Genomic DNA, 18,142 nt, shown 5'->3' with positions numbered 1-18,142 from the left:
CGCCGAGTTTGTTCAATTGCATATAACCCAATAATATCAGAGTTTTTTGTTTTAATCTCGGTTAAAAAAAAACTGAGTCTTTTCATTTCGGTTTTTTCATTTCGGTTAAAACATATAATGCTGCAATGGGGTATGTGTTGTCTACATAATCAGCTCGGATTCTAAATTAATCATCAAATGTGCTCGCGCGTATACACCGTACGTATATCTAGAGTTACATCGGTGCAAATATCGATTCAGATATCGATTAAAATGTCAGGTATGTATTTTCTTCCTGACACGATGGCATTACACGACAGCAAGTTTGTGCAATTCGTTTATTAGCCATCATACGGTAAATGTTGACAGCGACTGTTTATCGCAACGACCGTTATCGAGATTTTCATCATCTTCATCATCGTCATCGTCGTTATCATCGGACTTGCCATCAATATCGTCAGCCGAACTTCTCGCGACTACACCGTTAGCGTAAGAATACATGGCCGATTCTACATTTCTCCCAAAAATTCGTGGCTCTTCCAAAAGAATACTACTTATCCGTATTCAGTCGAGATTGTACATGCTCATGATTCTGGTTTCCTTTAAAAGAAAAGGAGGAGGGAGAAGGGGAGAGGGAGGAGAAAGGGAAGAGACCGTCCTTATCGCCAAGTAACAGATCGCGGCCTCGTTTTTGAGATAACTATAGAATCGGCATTCGGTGGCACAGTGGATTTTCCATTGTCGCGTCGGAAAGGTCGATCCACGATCGAGCTGTGAAACCGACATGTTACCCGGTTTTTGCCGGATACTCCACCAGCTGGTTTCGAGCGGAGTGTTTTGCCTCCTACGGCGACGTAGGGCGACGTAGGTACGACGGTACGAATTTGAGTACCGTGTGAGACGAGTGTCGAGCCATCGGGGCGCGCGAACGCCAGCCATCGTCCGTTCAGACCCACGGTGTCCAGCCCTCGTACAACAAGGCCAGATTATCGTTGCTCTGTGCTTCACGTATCACGTATTCCACCTGTTCGGCCGTGGTATACTTGCGTGACGGTTGCGGATCGCGACCCTCCAGTTTCATACGCACGCGGCGCCACACGTTCAGCGCGTAGGCGTTCCGCTCTTGCACGGCTACAATAGGAAAAGAAAGAGACAACGGATGAGAATTATGTTATGAACGATCTTGGGAAGTATCAACGAAAGAATTGTTAGATCATCAGTCGATGACCGAACCTACCCTTGCCCGTGGTCGGATCTCTGGCCAACGGTGTCCCCTTCCTCGGACTCAGGCATACACTGTTCTGCCGCACCAATTTGCCCTTCTTCCTCTTCTTTCTCTTCCTTGGCAGATTGCCTGCTGCTGGCTTCTCCGCGCCTTTCGTCGAATTCAATTTGCGCTCACTCGCAAACTCCAGCAATCGATTGTACAGACTGGGCACTTTGATCGCCATCGCCTCCAATTCTTCCTTCATCGCCGTGCCGCGAACAGAGTCGAAATTCTCGGCTTCCAGTTCCTTCACTGCCGCCGAAATACTCTCCGTGAAAGACCGATAGGCAAACAGAAAATCCTGCAGACCGTCGATATTCTCCTGCTTGGCCATTGTCTTTAGCAACGCTCTAACGTCCGACATTAATCGGTGATGCTCGGTGAGTACGTTCTGCAGATCCATCACTCGCTCCCTCAAATAGTCTTCGGCCGTGAAGAGAGCCTCTTGTTTCTCCTGCAGTTTCTTCTGAGTGTCGATTATCGCTTCGGATACCATTTTCTCGGCTTGCTTTAACCACGTGGCATCCACGTTGTTCTCCAATTGCAGCAGCTGTACGAGGCTCTCCTCTGTCATAGTAACGGTAATGTTCAGGTTGACCGTCAATACACAACTCTCCTCCCAGTGCTTAATCAATTTGACTAGGTTGGTATCGTGCGTCACACTCTCCGACGTCCTGGTTCTCAGGGCCTCATAGTGCAGTATGGAATTGCACGTGTTCACTATCATTGCGGCTAAATTGTGCTGTCTAGTCAATTTATCGCACGACGATAATACCGCGTTGTCGAACGCGGACATGACTTCGCCCAGTGCTGGATTGGCACCAGCAGCCCATTTGAGACGTTGTACAGCACTCGAAACGAGATTCTGTTGTTGCTCGCGTGCTTCGCACACTCGCAACTGCAAGTTTGACAATTTCGCTGCCTTTTTTCGTAACTCGAGCATGAAGGTAGAGCGATCTAAAAGAAACAAAGAAATTATTTCTAACTCGGTTAAAACAGACAACAGATGTTTAATTTTAATTAAAATAATCGTTAAATCGCGAGAGGTTCCGCGAGAGGTAAAAATCGTAGCGATATAAAATAAGCGACATATCGACCGATTAAAGGACTCACTCAAACGATTTATAGGATGCATCGGATTCATTGGATTCATTGGATTAATATTGGGTCTCATCATTAGGACATCTTCGTGTAACCAATGATAAGCTGTCTGCTGAAGTTGAAGTCTTTGAAGACTGATTCTGGCTACCTTGGCGCTCTGTTGCGCCAATCTAGCAACCTGTTTCCGTCGCCAAGTGCTTTCCAAAGTACTATTCAACGCACTCCCTTGCGTAAAGACCGAACCCGAGAACAATCCCCTCTTCAAGCACAGATCTATCATCTTCCGACACAGCTCCTCTAGCGAGACCTTGCTTTCTGCTCCAATATCTCTCTGTTCGATCTCGGTAGTTACATTCAGGCCCATTCGCTGTAGCAGGAAACACAAAGTGATCGCCAATGTCTGCGTCGTCACTCCGAGCAATTGTCTTGAAACGTAATCGGCAGTGAATAGTCGGACGGGCTTGTTAAGTCGTTCATCGTCGTATACGTTTGCTAATCCGCCCTTGAATGCAGTAGCAATGTCCCTGCACATCATGAAGAACTCTTGTATAGTGTGCAATCTCTTGATTAGAAATATGTCTTCGAGGACTTGTCGGATCGCCTTGTTGAAAATGGGCACCGACATCTCCTTAGCCTCGCGTATCTGATCAATCTTCTTCCAGTTCATCGGAATGTCCAAGGAACTCAGGATAGTCACTAAGGCGTTACCTTCCATTTGCACTTTTTCAAACAAACCGTTGAAACCCATTAGTAACATTTGACCTGGCGTTAGACTTTCCTCCTGATTCAAATCCTGAACTTCCGCCTGTCGCGACAGTAACGCCTCGAATCGTAATCTTATGTTATTCACTATATTCTGTACTACCGCGTGCGGGCTCTCCATCTCCATCACAGTGAATCGGAGATGCATCTCAAGCTGCGCCAGAATATCACCGAGCGGTATTCCGGTCAGTATTATAATCTCATCGAGTTCGCTTATCATTCGCATGACACTCGGCTCCTCCGTGATGATAGTCTTCATCGCTTCCGGCAAGATGATAGTTTGGAAGTTGTAATTGAGATCCTGTAGACCCTTGTAAATACAATCGGCGCTTCTCAGGCATTTGAATATCAACGCAATCTTGGGATCGGTGTTGTTCGTCTTGTGGCTCTCTGGTATCAGCGTGATAAACTCGACAATCAACGACGACACCAGACGCATGTCGTCCAGGAACCAGTCCCCCTCGCGGGATGTAAGATCCACTAAACAATCTCCGGCGCACTTGGCAGCGCCCTCCATCATCAAATATCGCATGTTCAAGGAACACAGCGCGGTGATATTGACACATTCGAACGCTTTCTCCGCACCCTTTTCCCGCCGCAAAAATCCGGTAATCTGTGCTCTTGACTCAGCATACGCCTTCTCAATTCTATTGCCGGCTTCCGGTAAGCCTTGGGATACTGTCCTCTCATAAGCTTTCTTGTATCTCTCGCTAGACTCATTCAAGATCGCTTCCATCTGATACGAAAAGGTTATTATCTGCTGACCCTGCGGATTGTTCGGATTGATTGGATTTAGACTCGTTTCGAACCGCGCCATGATTTCGTGACATGCCTCGACGGTACCCGTGGCTAACAGCTCGCTCGCCCAAGTGTGATAGAGCACGGCACGGTGTTGCGACAGAATGCTTAGAGGGTACAGGTTGCAGATGGCGGAATATTGGCTCAACAGCTCTAAACATTTGCTTATGGAGAAGGCCTGGTCGGTAGCCAGTTGCATCAGCTCGTTCTCCGACTGCTCGCATTGCACTATCATCTGACTTTGTCCGGCGTTTTGCAGAAATTCCTTCACAAGATCGAACACTACGTGATCTTGTTGATTGGTCAAGTTTCCCAATTCCGCCAGCCACTGTCCTAGTTGGGATCCTCGTACTGCAGCCAGCGCGATCTAAAAAAAAATCATCAAAATATTGAAAAAACATTACAATCGAGATCAATCTGATTTACGGGAACGCAAATCAGATTGGTGATTGCGATTATGCTCAAGAGCGCGAACTCACATTATGCATATTTATCTGTTTCTCGCACTCCTCTATCTTCTCCTTCAAGCCTGCCTTTGCTTTCTCGTGAGAATCTCGCGCTCGTTTGAACGAATTGTATCGCTTAACTAGCGAATATAACGCGTGATTCCGACCGATCGCCTGCGCTTCTTTCACTAGCGCAAGCTGCTGATGTCGATCCTGCAGTAAATCCTGGCACTGACGTGACGCTTCGGTCGCCTCGATCCAGCTGTTCAAGTGATGGCACAGCAGCGGCAAAGTTTTAGCCAATTCATCTCTGATTTCATCCCATGAAAGTACAAGTTATTACAAACGAGAATAAATGCAAATAACGATACAAAAAAGATAGGTTGAAGTACGTAAAGAAGATTGAGTTTCGTTGTTCTCTCACCGATTAGCTAGCCACTCGGCGCGCATCTCCGCCGTTCTTACTGCAAACATTGCACGCGTGAGCTCCTGCTCCAGTTGTTTTCTTCCAACGCCGGTGCATCTCGCTCTGGCCTGGCAAGCACCGTAACTCGCTATGCTCGTGTCCGCGCCCGCCCGCCAATCTACCAAAGGATCGTAGACGAAAGCCTCCAACAGGGTCAACAGCGTCTCGCGGCCTCTACGCATCACTCTTAGAGTATGCTCGGAAGCGAATCTAAATATACCCTAGACATAAATAGCGATTTCTACCATTATATACCATTCATAGCTGGGCATTGCTGCAGAATACAATAATTATTAACACGACTACTCATGATTATGCATTCGTTCATCTCCCATTGACCTTTTACGATTGCGAACGAGCCGCTGATAGCGCCGGCTGCCGTAGTTTAATATGGCAGTTCTTTCTTTGCCAGGGGAACCACCAGATGAGTAGATAAGTAAAAGCACTTCTGAACGAGCGGGTACCATCAGCGTGTCGTATCTGCCGAATCGTTTTGTATCGATCTACGCTCTCATCGAAAGATATCGCAGCTATTGTGAAGGCTAACGCCGCATCGTTAACAATTAAACTACATTCCAAATAATGACTTGTTTCCTCTAAAAAGTGACAAAACAAACGCGAGGTATTATTATAATATTTTTTATTTTCCCAGAATTTCTTATATGTATTTGGAAATTATATGTATTGGCGGAAATTAATTTGTTTTTCGAATATTTCGATATAGGTTTACGTAATCGTAATGCACAGTTCGCGGTGTATCTTGACATTTCGTAGAGTACCATCGAAAATCCGTTTCTTTCCGTGTGTATGTACGCGTGTGCGTACGAAAGGTAAGTATTGTAGTATTAGCAATATTAACTGACTATTAACTGATCATTTTTCACATATTTCATATTTTTAGTGTAGAAGTCATTCCGATGGTTTTATCGGTTTTACGAAACAGAAAACGATCTCGTAAAACACAAGTAGCCATGACTAATGTATAAAGAGTGCCACAAAGACATATCCTCAATTTAATTTCTCTGTAAATGGATGCATCCAGATGCAAGTTTTTCTTATTCCTAAAACAGTTATTATTATATATGTTCTTTGATCATTTTTAAGAGAAACTTTAATGGCAAGCCATAAAAAGGAACGTTATATGTTTAAATTCAAATGGCAACTTAAAAAATTCTACAAGTCTCACTCACAGTCTCACGCACACACACAGACATACACACACACGCGCGCGCGCGCATATAATGTACGTATATATGTAAATTTCAAGTTTCTTTTCAGAACTGTGTATTTGGAGGAAAGCAACATTACTGAAATGAACACGGCCGATTTGTCGGAAGCAAACAGCACCAATAATGAACAGAATAGTGACGTATTTTGGATTTTGTTGGATTGTTTCCTGTTTGTTGCGATCATATTGGGGAATATCCTCACAATATTGGCCATCGCGTGGGCTCGTAAGCTCCGAAGCGTCGTTTCGAATTACTTTATCCTAAACCTAGCGATGTCGGATCTTATGGTAGGCATAACGCTTCCGTATCATTTGGCGTTTTACGTGGATAGTGCGTTACACCGCAACAAATCGGTGTGCATCTCGCGTTTCGTCATGTTTACCTTAGCGTGCGGCGGGAGCATATACAATATCATAGTGATCGCCATAGACCGATACGTCGCTATCGTGCATCCATTGAGCTATAACGCATACGCGACCAAAAGACGCGTGCTGCTGATTATAGTCGTCGCTTGGATATGCACTATGGGTGTGTCATCGATTCCGATATATTGGAATCGGTTCGATAAGTCACACTCGTGTGAATTGGAAACGGTATTGCCGAGGTACCACATCTACCACTATTCTATCGATTCTTCGTTTTCCAGTCAATATTCTGTGCGTAACCATGATAGCTGCGTAATATTATTTCACATTTCACGATAATTGCCGTAAAAAAATTTATTGTTTTTGATTAATCAGTTTACTATTTCAAAGCAGCTGCTCACGCGTGATTGTAAAATATATTATAAATTAATACATTATTTTGATAGATATTACATAGTGGCTATACAGATGCCGGCATTCTTTCTCAGTTGGATAGCAATGTTTCTGCTATATTGGAAAATTTGGAGAGAAGCGCATATGCACGCGCGTCGTATGAATCTCGGTATCATTCCGAACATCACTGAGAAAAACGATCGTAAAAGCGTACAGGTATAGTATGTAATGTTTTAAATCAAGGTATAACAGAAAACTGAAAGCTGCAGAGATGAATTGAAAGTTTTACAAGTGTAGCGATTAACGAGTAATTATAATAACAATAATATTCGAATTAGGTGGTACTGCTGATATTGGGCTGTTTTTCCATCTGTTGGTTTCCTTATTTCGTCATAGTTTGCATGCGAACTTTTGGTTGGAAAACAAAGTCGTTGACGATTTGGTACAAATCTACGTTCGCATTGGCCATCGCCAACAGCGGAATGAACCCTTTCATATACGCGTGGAAAAACACCAACTTTCGTAAGGCCTTTCAAAAGATTTTACATTTTAAATCGCCCAATAGCAATTTCAACTCAAGTTTCAAAATGTACTTGGAAAAACAACGCAAGTTAAATAACCAGGCAGATGTACAAGACAGTCAGCAGACAAATACAGGAAGAAATTCGCATAAATGTTCACCCGATCTCCAATCTGATCATGCAGAAGAAAACAGAATAGAAAACACAATTTTTTAAATATCATTCGTCTCATCATTTAAAAGCTATCTCTAATAGAGGAACAAATTGTAAATTATTTCATTTTCCTTCAATGTATACTCCCCCCTCTCTCTCTCTCTCTCTCTCTCTCTCTCTCTCTCTCTCTCTCTCAACTGAAAATATTAAAATAAAGAAATTATAAATGTAACAACTATACATATAAAGAATTGTAAACACGAGAGACACTCGTCTGGTACAAAATTAAAATGTTTCGAGTGCAATGCAAAAATTTCCAAAATCGATGCAATTTCCGAAGGTATTAAAATTTCGTAATCGTAATTAGACTTCTATTACAACTAGAATCAAAAGGTACCAACTATTCATTATTTCTTCACCTTATCGAAGAAGAGTCTCTCGATAAAGTTATCAGAAAACTTACCTCGACCCCGGTTACTCCTAAAGCCGTTTTAATATTTGGTGTCATGCGGAACGGCACCTTTTCCGGGACACGTAGAGTTTTTCCTTTTTCGAAGCAGACATTGTAATCAATGTGTACAACTTCGCCGGTGTTAAGATCAACGAGAACGTTGTCCAAATGCCTGTCGCCTAAACCTATGATGTAGCCAATGATGGACATTACCGCAACGGAATATGAGTAGTTCTTGGTAGCTTGCCACCAGCTACCGGCGTTGATACTGTTACACCAGATCTCTCTGCAATGCATATTGGAAAAGGGAAGATATGAGAAAAATAAACACGGAAAAAAGAGAGAGAGAGAGAGAGAGAGAGAGAGAGAGAGAGAGAGAAAGAGAGAGAATAGATGTCGAAAGATCCAATTGAAAAGTACGCTAATGTCCGTTTTTATTATTGTACAACTAACTTTGCCAGTAGATCCTTCGGAGTCTCCCTCATTAATTCCTCCAAAACTTTTTTCAGCACATGAATAGGCCACTCCTTTCGGTTCTCCAAACCGATCCCGCACTCTTTCAACAACGGCGTCAACTTGTTGTAAAACAGTTCCGACGGTCGCATAATCGCAGAATTGCCACCACCGGTCTTGCTGATCACGGCACACTCGCGCTGCTGCCATCGCTTATAAAGTATGAACAGTGGCGTAACGCCGTCGACCCATTGAATGAGACCGGATCTGGGACCTAACGGGATCACTGAATAGTGCCGCGCCCTGTAGACCTTGGTATCGCTATTCTTTGACATCATGGTGTTACATATACTCAGGAATTGCATTATCCTCTCATCCAGATGCAAGTCCTCTAGTCCCTTGAACAAATACGTATAAACGTGGCCGTCGGATCCGTGGAATATCAATTTTTTAGGCTTTGTCTTCGTTGGTAGAATCTGAACATTATTGTCCACCGACATAATGGTGACGATCTTATTATCGACGGCAGCGACGCCCGGCATGGCGATACGGGTGTCCTTCAGATTGGCCAGAATAGGACTGATGTCCATCATTGACAGAGAATAAGCGGCTCGTCGGTGCACGCGTTGCGCTAACTTGGTTTCCAAATGTTTCAAGGCCAAACTGGCCATTTGAGGCTTTGCTGGATTCTTGGGATTGTTCAATCGATTTATCACCTCCTCTATAGAAGCGCCAAACTTTTCCTGAAAGGTCTTCTCGTGCGGCGTCTCGGCAGGTACGGACGTCATAGATAGGAGATTTTCTAATATAAATGTAATCGGCTTCAAAATAATCCTATGCTTCTCCGCGATCAATTTATCCTTCTCTTCGAGCGTAAGCCAGATATTGTCCTGCACCCGCTGAATCTCAATCTCTAGCTGCTCGAATCGTTTGGTAATCTCGGTATGGTGTTGACACAATGTTGCCAACCACAGTTCGTCCCACAACAATGTGATTCGTCTGAGCTCCTTCACCAGCACCTTCACTTGAATCACCGAATCCTGTATGCGACTCGAGAGACAATCGACCAACTGCGAGAAATAGGAATCCATAAAACTCTCATGTTCGTCGTTATATGCAATTGCTTCTGCTGCTGTTTTTTCTTCGTCGTCATCATCGTCCTCTTTCTTCTCCTCCTCTTCTTCTTCCTCCTCCTCTTCTTCCTTCTCTTCCTCCTCGTCCTCCTCTTCTCCGTCATCATTCTCCTCTCTTTCTTTCTCCTCTTGTTCCTCCATGGCAGCGTTCAAATTATCTGTATCATTCTGCGAGCTATCATTGTCGTCGGGCTTTTCGTAAACGACCTTGTCGTACATTTTTTTCTGACCGGATACCGCGCCCACCACCGCCGGGAACGTGATCAAATGCGGCGAATTCTCCGCCACTCGACACAACAGCTCGGATACCTGAGTCCTCACGTATGCCTCGGGATGACTGAGTCTCGAAAACAACTGCGGTATAATCTCTTTCCATGGCGCAGTCGGGGTTGTCGAGAGACCGGCTTCGAGGACATTCTGCAACTCCAGAGCGTGCTTCACCACGAGTCTCAGTAATCTCAACGTTGCCGTGATGGTGTCGCACTCGTTGCTGTCATTATTCGCTAATTGCAAGTATTTAAAGTACGCATTCGCCGAAAGCTCGTAATACGAATAGATCCTCTTCTGCGCCTGTCGCCAAATGTCGACCAGCATACCGAGATGTTCGTTGCTGGCATGGCTCAAGACCGACACATTCCTCAATTGATTCTCTATCATGTCAGATGTGTTTATGTCGTTCATGTCGATATCGCCCTCGTCCTCAGGTATGGTTTTGTTCTGGCTTAGTATAGAGAAAATGGTGTTGAGATCAGTTTCGGCTATATCCATCGGCAATAAGGACTGTATGTTTATCCGATCAGTATCCGTCAATTGACCAGAGTTGGAGTTGTCCACGATTTTCCGGCCCCACTTGTAACACCAAGCGGCAAAACTGGACCAGGCACGCGGCAGATCCGGACACTGATTCACGCCAAGTTGCATCAGTTTACCGATTATCATGTCCGACGTAGGAATCAGATCGATCGTCTCGCCAAACAGCTTGTCCATCAAGCCGTCGTTGTGCATAGCTTCGAATCGGAGCAATTCCTCCAATTGAAGATTCTCGTTCACGTTTGTGTCCTGTTGTATCCACTTACCCAGGGTAAGCAAGAGCTTAGTTCCCGTTTCTCGCAAATCAGCAGACTGTTCGCCACTAACGATCGCTTGAGAGATTCCCAACGCGGTCACGCAACACATCCTCAAAGCCTCGCTCGTCTTCTCCATGTCATATAATAATTTCGACAATTCTCTGAATGCGCGCATACTACTCTTAGTCCATTTCACGTGGATAGGCCCGTTCAGCATGCCGCTTGTGATCTCAGTAAAAGTACAAGCGGTCGGATTTTCCAGTCGAATGAGGTCTTGCTCCGATTTCAAGTACTTGACCATCTCTCGTTTCGCTAAATTAAAGTTGCCTTCTTTCCTGGCCATTCTGACAACATGTAATCGTAGACTGTCCACCTCCGTAGAGCCGCTGTCGCATGCCTGATCCAGATACTCGGACCACCACAAGACTTGCGTTAAAATGTTCGAATTGATATTATTCACTTTATCAACCTTGTATAATTCGAAAACGTTCTTGTCTTTTTTGCCGCGCGATATGTTCTTCAGCCCCGTTGCAGAATACTGGAGCAGTATAGCATCACTGAGATACTCCGATGGTACATTCCGCAATCCGTCCTGCATCACCTTGGCCGCAACCTTTTGGCATCTCTCGATAATACTATCGTCAAACGGATCGTCGAATTCGTTAAGGCGAATTCTCAGCGCAACGTTCGTCAAATTGTTGCTGCACGCAGCCAACGTTTTCGCACAGCTCCAATTACTTTTCTTCTCCAGCAAGTTCCAATTCGACAACTCGTCCAAGGAGATCAGCTTGCCCTCCTCAAACTTTTTCAGACAATCCGCCTGCTGCGGAACAATATTTTCTGCAATTTGCTTTCTCAGGACGGCATAATTGTCTTGCGTCAGCATCTCGGTCTCTCGTGATTTCCATTCCACTAATCCAGACCAGTCACTAACCGCTTTATAACAATTGGAAAGTCTTTGCATGCAGAAGCCCAGCACTTGACTGTCGCTCTCAAGTCTCGCGGTTCTGCCGCCTTCATCATCATTTGTTTTAACATGATCGTGATCGTCGATGATCTGCTTGTAGGCATCCGCCGCTGACTCGTAACGCCCGGCGGCCTCCTCCATCGCTGCTTTCAACCACGAGAACTGTCTGTCCTTGCTCTTGGTGTAAACGTAGAGGCCCTGCAACGCCTCCGCTTCGCCGAGCGCAACCATCGCCTGTGTAGTCCACAATGTTGCCCTCTCAAATTCGATACCTTGCGTATTATCAGCATTGCTCAAATCCTCTAGTAATCTCTGACCGTTTCGCAGCGCACTCGTCGCCAGGCCGGAGTGCAACGAGACTACGCATAAGGCTAACCGTATACGATTCAGCCATTCCTTGCACGTCGACTTGTTCGTATGGAAGAAGGTTCTGACCGGTTTTGACAGTGGTAAGAGCGCCATCGCGCAACCATCGGCCGCATTGTGAATCACTCTTTCTAGATGTTCCAGGAACTCGACGAAGAGTCGTACTCGCGTGTGCTCGTGCAAGATGCGATCTAATTCCTGCCTTTCTAATCCCTGCTTCTTCACCATGTCCAGGTTGTGGCACGATATCTCGCGAGCCAGAATCTTCAGAGCACTCTCAATCGACGTAAACGTTTCCTGTGGCTTCCCCAGAGAAGTGCGCAGCTTGTTGAGGACACAATGTTGCGCTGCCTCGAAACCGCTCCAGAAAAACAGAAACGAACAATTCGCCAACGCCAAATCATACATCTTCGCTGTAGTTCCGTTCTCTGGTCTGCACAGAGAAACATTTCGTGAAAGAAAAAATAATCTCGAAATTATCACGAAAAAAACGCGTTTTTGTGAAAGAAAAAGCAATCTCGGGTAAAGGTAAAAAGTACTTACACAGCTGGCCAACATAAAGTAAATATTTCCGATAATCCAGATGCGTCGAGATAATGTTCTTGCAGTAGAAACGCCATGTACGTTTTGAAATGCTGCGCCAACAATTCCCCATTGTTGTTACTTCGCATGTGCAATCTTTGAGCGAGAATCAACGATTCTGTCGAATAAGTCACGATCTCTCGTACCTTCTACACCACAACAGTCAACAACGTTTAAATGTAGAAAACGTCATTTAAATATGAAATGAGAAAAAGATGTTAACCCGACAAGTTTCGATGCTCCATTCAGAAAGACTGCACTTACCTTGGTGTCTGAGAATAAATGCTGTTTGTTCAATTTTGATAAAACAATGTTAATGGGCATACACATTAACAGAGCGCCGTATTTTTCGCGGATCGTTTTGTTGCACGAAGTCAAATGCAAAGTCGCTAAGTCCACAATACTCAAGTAGGTCTCTTGCTTCCATACGACATCCTTTGCGGTCATTAACATTTCGAAGAGATTGCATGCCGCGCTCGCAACATCGTCATTCGTTGTTGAGTTTCGCTCAAGATTCCAATATATTTCTCAGATTGTACGCAAATCTCTTGCAACCAGGTGGACAAAAGGAGTAAAGTGCATGCGGGCGTATTTTTGTTATATGTCTTTGCTATTAAATTGAGAATTATAGACAAATGACCGCTGGCTGGTGACGTAGTCGGTACATCTAAAGTCCCGGGAAACATATCCATCGGGCGAGAAGCGGTAGTACCTGTTATCAAGCTGGAGCTTGAAACGAAGTGATTGTACCTGTTAACATACACACACACACACACAAAAATCGACACACACATTAAAATTATATATTCATTCGTTAAACTATCGAAAGAGAGTAATAAGAGTAAAGTTTCATTCTACCTGGAACAATGCGCATAGAGCAAATACAGAATATTATATTGCAAAAACGGACTCGCTATAGACAATGCAGTATTGTACGGTTTTAACTTGACTGCAAGAAGTTCCAAGATACTGGGCTTTAAAGCCCACATTCCAATAATCGAATTACTTGCGTTTGCTAAAAGAAAAGATGTGAAAGCGTATTATACGTTGTCTTAGACGTTCTTTTAGAACTCATTTACTAATTATAGCGGCGTGTATCTGCTCACCTATGTCCGAAAGCGCACGTAGTATGAAAGTAACTATAATCTCAACGTCGCTCTTTGTATATTGCAAATCGTTCAACGGATTGTCTGCAACTAAAATATCTATATCGGGTAGTATAAGTTTGTAAGCTATCTCTAAATCCGCTAATATATAGCGATAAGATTCCTGTAATAGTGGAATATTCTTTAGGCTCAGAAGACTGTGATATACGCTCAAACTCGCGTTTTGAATGGTAATGGAATTTCGGAATCTTAATTTCAGCAGCATCGAATTCTTGCCAAGTAATGTGTGCACCAACTCCAATGGCAGGTTCGCAGATACCTCCTTTATTATTTTTGATATGATATTCAACATGGAAATAATGGTATCGTCCCAAAAGATGTTAATTCTTTGTAACTGAAGATCGATAAATTTATAGAGAAGCTCGTGATTCTTTGTTATTCGACTTTGAAGATAACCAAGGAGCAAGAAGGCGCATTCATTCGCGACTACAATCAATTCTTCCTTTTCTTCCGACAAGTTTTCAATCTGTTTGACTTTTGGTTCCATCGATCGCATTACATTCATTAACAACTGTCCTTTCTCCCTGGACAGAGCATTTCCTTTGTCAGAAGCTATCTTGAGATTCTTCTTATCATTTTTTTTATTTATAGTCAATGACTTTATCATCTTAATAAGATTTTCCTCAGTAACGTCGTCTTTACTAAAATGTTTGGAAAGTATTTCAACACGTTCTTGCGACGAACTCATGTTTCTTACATATTTGATCAAGTTTTCTGGATCATTGGATATCTTGAGCCAAGTGTCATTCTCTTCTTCCAATTCGATCGCTTTGACAACGGTCTTTAGCATTTTCGATAAACAATTCGTTAGAAAAGACCATTGTACGTTGGGTGCAAGATTTGGATTCAGATGCTCGGCTATGCTCTTTGTTACTGTATTAAAGACGGATATTAACGACGTAATTCGCAGAATGCATTCCCTCGGTGTTGGGGATCCATCATCACCGGGCGAAGTACGACCGGATTCGGGCGAATTCAATTCTTCGTCGTAGCTTTCCATATCCTCCAAAAATTGGCCTAGTAACGTTAGAGTAAACTGCAGATCCGCTATCCAGAACGAGCGCAACTTTTGCAAACATCGACTCGCATAAATGACAACTGACTTTTGTTGCGTGGAATCGATGTGCCAACCCACAAGTATGTCCACAGTATCGCGGAAGTGGTTCGTGAACGTTTCTGGATAAGAATCTATGATGAGTAATATAGCATCCACAGTTGCTACCAGTAAGTCTGCTCTGTCGACATTCTCTAATATTGACTGTAATTGGGACATCATCGGCTGTAATAAAAATATGAAAAATTGATTAATATCCATTGTTATGTTGAAACAAAAGCAAACATTAGAAATTATTGCGATTCTTTATATATATATATATATATATGTATATAAATGTTTATATTTACCATGGAGAATTCTTTCAATTTTGATATCTCAGAGTCCATCTTGAGCGTTTCGATAAGTGACTTCATTAACAGGCATTTCACATCATCTTTATGCTCTAATGAATATTTATTAAAGATCCAATCCATATATCTAGAAACATACAAACAAGTTTTGTACTGTTAAATCACATGTGTGTTAGGGGAATAAAGAGATACAGAATATATATCTTTTACATATTCATATTATGTTTGAATGTGCACATACCTTTTAAAATCTTGTTCCACCACATATCCAATTCGACCCAAACATTTTGCAACCTGCTGCTTTGCCTCCTGACCAGGACCAGAATGCAAGAAATCTAACAGACTTTCACAAATAGTTTCCAAGTTTCGTCGTATGTATCGTTGATTTTCATGTGCGACGATACTTTCTTGCACTTGCTTGCAAAGTACCATGAGATGATCATAATCATCTTCACGACATAATCGTCGCAAAAGCTTAGAAATTCTCGAGTCCTCTGAAACAAGCAGAGATTTCTTTAAAGAATAAAATTCTAGCAGAACAGGCACAAATATTATTCATATAAATGCAATAAATTACCATTTATTCTTTTATCATCATAGTATTTGCCCTGTGCGTTCTCATGATTTTTCAACGATTCTTGAAACTTGGATCTAGATGTAGAGTGATAGCTGGACTCTGAATTCGATTCGCGATCATTGAGGGTCTTTTTAAAAGCCCTCCCACGTGTTCCACCCCTAGCACGATCTGTAGAGCTACCGCCACGTGCCATTCGAAATTCATTTCTTGGAACACCGCTAAGTCTGTTGCAAATTATTTCTTTTTAATTATCTTAATTTACTAGATATCATGACAAGAGTACAATTGAAACAAAAATGATGATACCTTGGCTTAAATCTTGCAAAACCGTAATCTGAAGAGTAGTTGGAGTTTCGCTGACAAATGACCAAAGTGCTGCGTGGTACATTAAGATCATTTACACTATAACCACTTATCACGCCACTATCTTCTTTCTCTATATCTCCTCCCTGATTTATAGACTCGTCTTGAGTCTCGGCACACTTGGAACCACGTAGCCTCGTGCTAGTATTAGAGTTCCCACAGCTATTCATTACATTACTCTGCAAGTGGTCTGCATGACCCACACTTAGTAAATGTGTAACCTGTGGTCATCTAGAAAAGATCATTAATTATGAAATTGCTCACACATAATTATAAATCAAAATAAACATTACAGATTAAAAAGTATTAAAAGTTGTTAGTAAAGAAAAAAATTGTATAGTCTTATTTGTACTATCCATTCAGATAATAATTCACACTATAGATAAGTGTATATTTAAAAAAATACACATTTCACATACTATAATAAGAAAATTAATAGAATATATTTTATATATATATGTATATCAAATATATATATATAAAAGGGAGCTTTGATCAAGAACCTTTCTTCTACAATATTTATCAGCACTGATAAATACATATAAAATACTAATGCACACAAGAGACTATTACTTACATAAGGTAAAGCACAAAGTTATATGATCCAAATATTCTCAATTATACATACAAAATATATTATTTTGTATTTAGTATCGAAAAACAATACAATTCAAAACACCCATATTTCTTTCACTAGGTGTTATTCCAGTTTTTACCTCACAAAATCACACACACACATACACACACAAGTATTTTTCAAAAATAAGATTATGTGAGAAAATTTTGTAGCATAGTAACTTGTGTCATGAATTTCATTTTTTTTTCTTGTAGCGATTAAGCATGCTTAGTATCAAAGTGCAATCTTCAAATTTTCTAAAAGTCATGAAATCCATGAAACCACATGGAGCGTCGCTAGCTCCATGAATCATAACGAATTTAAATGGCATTAATCGCGTTCTCGATTATACGGTGTTGACGTATCTTTCGCGCAAGCAGCATCTGTTGCTGATAACGTTACCGTTCTTCTCCTCGCTCCTGAAACTCTTAGCAAAGCATGTAGGTTTAGACTTACGAAAAATCATTTCTCACCGATCTCGCGCAAATCTCGTGTAAATGAACGATCAGCTGTGCAGAAAGTGAATAAGGCCAACAAATTTGTCGCTTCGTATCGTCTCGCGAAGATACAAGTACGAAAATACAGATTTGAAGGTTATGAGAGGACACATTCAGTGTTCGTCCACTTCCTTGGATTTTTATCTTTTCTTCTCTAACTAGATCACTTCGGTGTGCACGCCAATCACGCCATCATATATATATAATAAATATATACGCATCATGATATGTATGATATATATATATATATATATATACGTACGTACATCCTAGTCCAAACGTGTATATGTACATACCGTAGTATGTACGTTCCTTCTAGAGAGTTTCGTTTCATCGTAAAGTCTTTGGTTTAAGGTAAAATTTCATGCTGACGCTCGATATTAATTTTTAGCATCAAAATAAGCCACGTGGTTGAAATTGATGAATATCAAACGGCAATTTTGATTAAATAATCTGTTTTGATTCAAAATTAGCGTCGAGGGTCAGCATGAAAAGATACCTTTACTTTCTCGCTTATCGATTACCTCCGTCAGAGAGAACCTTGTCAATTATCAATGATACTCTTCGTATGATATTTTGCCTCGCTTAACCGTTGTGATTTCAATGATTTCAAGTCCATGTATTCTACAAATGACAAATAGACCAAACGACATTGGACGTTAACCAAAATCATTATATAGGAATTTTTTTATTTACTAACGTTTTAAATTAGAGATCGATCGAACTGCGCATGCGCAGTTTCACTTTCCTCTAAATAACGTGATATTAGTGGTTGTTTTTTCTATTCCTGCACTAGACTGCACTAGAGACCTTAGAAATAGGAGTCCAGCCAATGATGTCTCCATTCTCATTGACTAGGAAAGGCGCAACCAATTGCTGTTGAATCTTTCTTCCAAGCACAGCATAATTTGAATATGGTGAACCGAAAACTAAAGAAAAACTTTTTCAACTTACATGTTAATAATTAAATTATTTTATTACAATATATAAAATACATAGATTGTAAAAAACAGTTAT

The 18,142-nt window shown here is 42.0% G+C and overlaps 2 protein-coding genes across 2 annotated transcripts; one reads left to right on the top strand and one right to left on the bottom strand.

The window, feature by feature from the left end:
- Positions 1–93: 93 nt before the first annotated feature.
- On the bottom strand, positions 94–17,264 carry nonC (serine/threonine-protein kinase Smg1). The gene is given in 17 exon segments (XM_018454584.1): positions 94–1,110; positions 1,217–2,203; positions 2,360–4,274; positions 4,387–4,663; positions 4,778–5,040; positions 7,944–8,217; positions 8,385–12,350; positions 12,461–12,648; positions 12,764–12,999; positions 13,002–13,249; positions 13,358–13,514; positions 13,606–14,944; positions 15,070–15,199; positions 15,314–15,566; positions 15,650–15,873; positions 15,956–16,243; positions 17,102–17,264. Coding segments are annotated over 16 exon segments (10,869 nt in total). The 5' UTR covers positions 16,183–16,243; positions 17,102–17,264; the 3' UTR covers positions 94–925.
- Positions 5,143–7,549, top strand: LOC108726817 (muscarinic Acetylcholine Receptor, C-type). The gene is made up of 5 exons (XM_018454586.1): positions 5,143–5,441; positions 5,544–5,649; positions 6,098–6,652; positions 6,860–7,022; positions 7,145–7,549. The coding sequence occupies exons 2-5, from the start codon at positions 5,627–5,629 to the stop codon at positions 7,541–7,543; spliced, it is 1,140 nt and encodes a 379-aa protein (XP_018310088.1). The 5' UTR covers positions 5,143–5,441; positions 5,544–5,626; the 3' UTR covers positions 7,544–7,549.
- Positions 17,265–18,142: the final 878 nt, after the last annotated feature.

The sequence above is a fragment of the Mycetomoellerius zeteki genome, unplaced genomic scaffold, assembly GCF_001594055.1.
Source record: "Mycetomoellerius zeteki isolate Tzet28-1 unplaced genomic scaffold, Tzet1.0 scaffold439, whole genome shotgun sequence".
Lineage (NCBI taxonomy): Eukaryota > Metazoa > Arthropoda > Insecta > Hymenoptera > Formicidae > Mycetomoellerius > Mycetomoellerius zeteki.
This window is presented reverse-complemented; position numbering and strand designations above follow the sequence as displayed.